At 34.7% G+C, this 2365-nt stretch overlaps 1 protein-coding gene across 1 annotated transcript; it reads left to right on the plus strand.

Annotated features, from left to right (window-relative positions):
- The first annotated feature begins 302 nt into the window (after positions 1-302).
- LOC149534354 (TPD1 protein homolog 1-like) lies at positions 303-969 on the plus strand. Its single transcript, XM_089806015.1, has 3 exons — positions 303-372; positions 459-560; positions 635-969. The coding sequence occupies exons 1-3, from the start codon at positions 303-305 to the stop codon at positions 967-969; spliced, it is 507 nt and encodes a 168-aa protein (XP_089662141.1).
- The last annotated feature ends 1396 nt before the right edge of the window (positions 970-2365 follow it).

Below are 2365 nucleotides of genomic sequence, written 5' to 3' on the forward strand. Positions count from 1 at the left end.
GAAGAGGGCCCTGATTCCAATGATTCCAATAAAAACAAAGAGAAGATTTAGAAACAACAATATAATCGCTGCTTTGAATCATCATAGCCCAAAACAAGCAAAATTATGACAGCTATTTACTATTTAATAATTAGTTGAAAATAATTATATAATGTCTTGTGGTTTTAAATATTATTTAAAAATAACTGTTAAACAGCCTTGCGGTCGGCTGCACAAGCATACCGGCGTGTGATGTGGCTAGATTGCTATATAAACCACTGGAAGGCAAACTGCTATGTAATTCCAAAGTGTTCACAGGAACGATGACGATGCTGAACTTGATCAATGTGTCCGCCTTCTTTGTTCTCCTCATATTCTTCAAGGGTGTCTCGGGTACCAATTTTACACCATCAATATGCAGTTCTAAGCTTTTTACTTCAACTTTTTTAGACCACATAACTCATTTGTGATATATGCAGGCTTTTCAGAAATGCAAGATTCACGCTCCGTGGTGGCGTCCAATGTGACAAATGACACTGTGACTTTAAGCTACACAAACCGTAGGCTGTTGGATCGTGTGGGTAAGTCAAATCCTTGAAATACCTTATGTATTTTTTCATAGCTAGGAATTTGATGGGTATAATTAAATTTGCAGGTCGATTCGCGGAGAAACTGGTTCCGGCTTGCGAGAAAAACATAGTAGTTAATCAAAGCCCCAACTCTCCGATGCCAAACCAAATTACACCATCATACACAGTGACAGTAGCGAATGTGTGCAGCACAGGCTGCTCCATTGCACAAATACATCTCGACTGTGGATCCTTCGCCTCTGCCATATGGATTGACCCAAGATTTTTCAAGCGTTTGAGTATCAATGACTGCCTTGTTAACGATGGGAAGCCCATAACGGCCGGAGGCTCTGTGTCCTTCGTTTATGCACAAACTTATAAATTTCCCATGACAGTCTCTTCTGCTAAATGCGTGCCATGACTAGAAAGCACTTTGTGTCATATTGTATGCCTGAGGCCCTAACTACTGATGAATAATGGCTTCGGAGTATTAAATAAATGTGTAGAGAGCAGATCTATTTACTGTTTCTGCAATGCATATTTATAATTGCTGGTTCCGTTGGTTTGTCTTTGGAACCGTTATATACTATGGAATTTATTGTGTTTATTTATCAGTTTTGCTTGTGTTTACAACTGCTATATGCTGTTGAATTCATTATGTTGATGTTCAATATCATTTAAACTGGAGATAATTGCATTGCTCTTGTAATGCATATATCGGACTCAGGGTTTCATGGATGTTTTAGTGGAATAATATATTAGAGAAACGGAGACATTGTTTATTTGTCCTTCCCAGATAAAATTGATGCCTGTTAACACATTTAATATTGATTGTACTCGAAAATTTAGAATAAAATTGATGCCTGTTAACACATTTAATATTGATTGTACTCGAAAATTTAGAATAAATGCTCAGTTGCATTCCTATTTGCATGAATTCAGAAAATTAGGGTTTCTGTATATTTCTGGATTAGGTGTTCGTTATATTTTGGTTTTGGTGGATGAAGGACAATGTGCACTTATCTGTTATATAAGGATGCCGCTATCCTCTCTACAAACTGTACAGTTGACATTTTTGTCATAATGAAATTTGATTTAATCTCTATATTATTTAAGTAAAAATATCTAGGTAATATTATGTTTTTGACAATGCATTAAAAGCATATGTTGGGATATCTTGAAGAGAAACTGTCAATCAATAATAGGGAGGCAAAGATAGTATTGACTTTAGGAATTAAAATACCGTGTTTCTGTTTGATGTTATTTGTTGAATTAAGTGTTAAATTCTTGACTGATAAATGCTAAATTAATAATGTCAGGGTGTGATGTGGCATGGAGTCATCACTCCATCAATATACATAGCAATGTAGAGTATTGTATTTTTTTGTTGGAAGGCGTTTGTAGAAACCATGACGATGCTTTCAACACGCAACAAATGATCATTGTCTCCAGCCTCCGTCTTCTGCATATTTTTCACCAATAGCCTAATCCTTGAGATATTGTTAATGGAGAACATGTCTTGCAAAGTTAATAGAGTAGTAAGCCTAGAAAAAATTTATATTAGAATAGTGTGAAAACTGAATACAATAGGTTCATCAAGATCTATTCAGCATAAGTTACCAGAGTGTTATACTTTTAAAGCTACAATTGAAAGAGGAAAAATATAAAATACTGATTTTATTGATTCAAATTTTCTGAATATATATTCTGATACATACATAATTGATACCGAAATGATGCTGAATTATATCACATTGATATGTGAACAAGTTTATGTAACTTTTTTTTCCCCTTACAACAACTACTTATGGGAATAA

The sequence above is a fragment of the Cupressus sempervirens genome, chromosome 10, assembly GCF_028749045.1.
Source record: "Cupressus sempervirens isolate cs-2001-9-10 chromosome 10, ASM2874904v1, whole genome shotgun sequence".
NCBI classification, from domain to species: domain Eukaryota; kingdom Viridiplantae; phylum Streptophyta; class Pinopsida; order Cupressales; family Cupressaceae; genus Cupressus; species Cupressus sempervirens.

Coding starts and splice junctions, on each gene's coding strand:
- LOC149534354 (XM_089806015.1), top strand. CDS start 303: ATGACGATGCTGAACTTGATCAATGTGTCCGCCTTCTTTGTTCTCCTC. Junction 373..458: donor ATTCTTCAAGGGTGTCTCGG/GTACCAATTTTA, acceptor TGATATATGCAG/GCTTTTCAGAAATGCAAGAT. Junction 561..634: donor TAGGCTGTTGGATCGTGTGG/GTAAGTCAAATC, acceptor TTAAATTTGCAG/GTCGATTCGCGGAGAAACTG.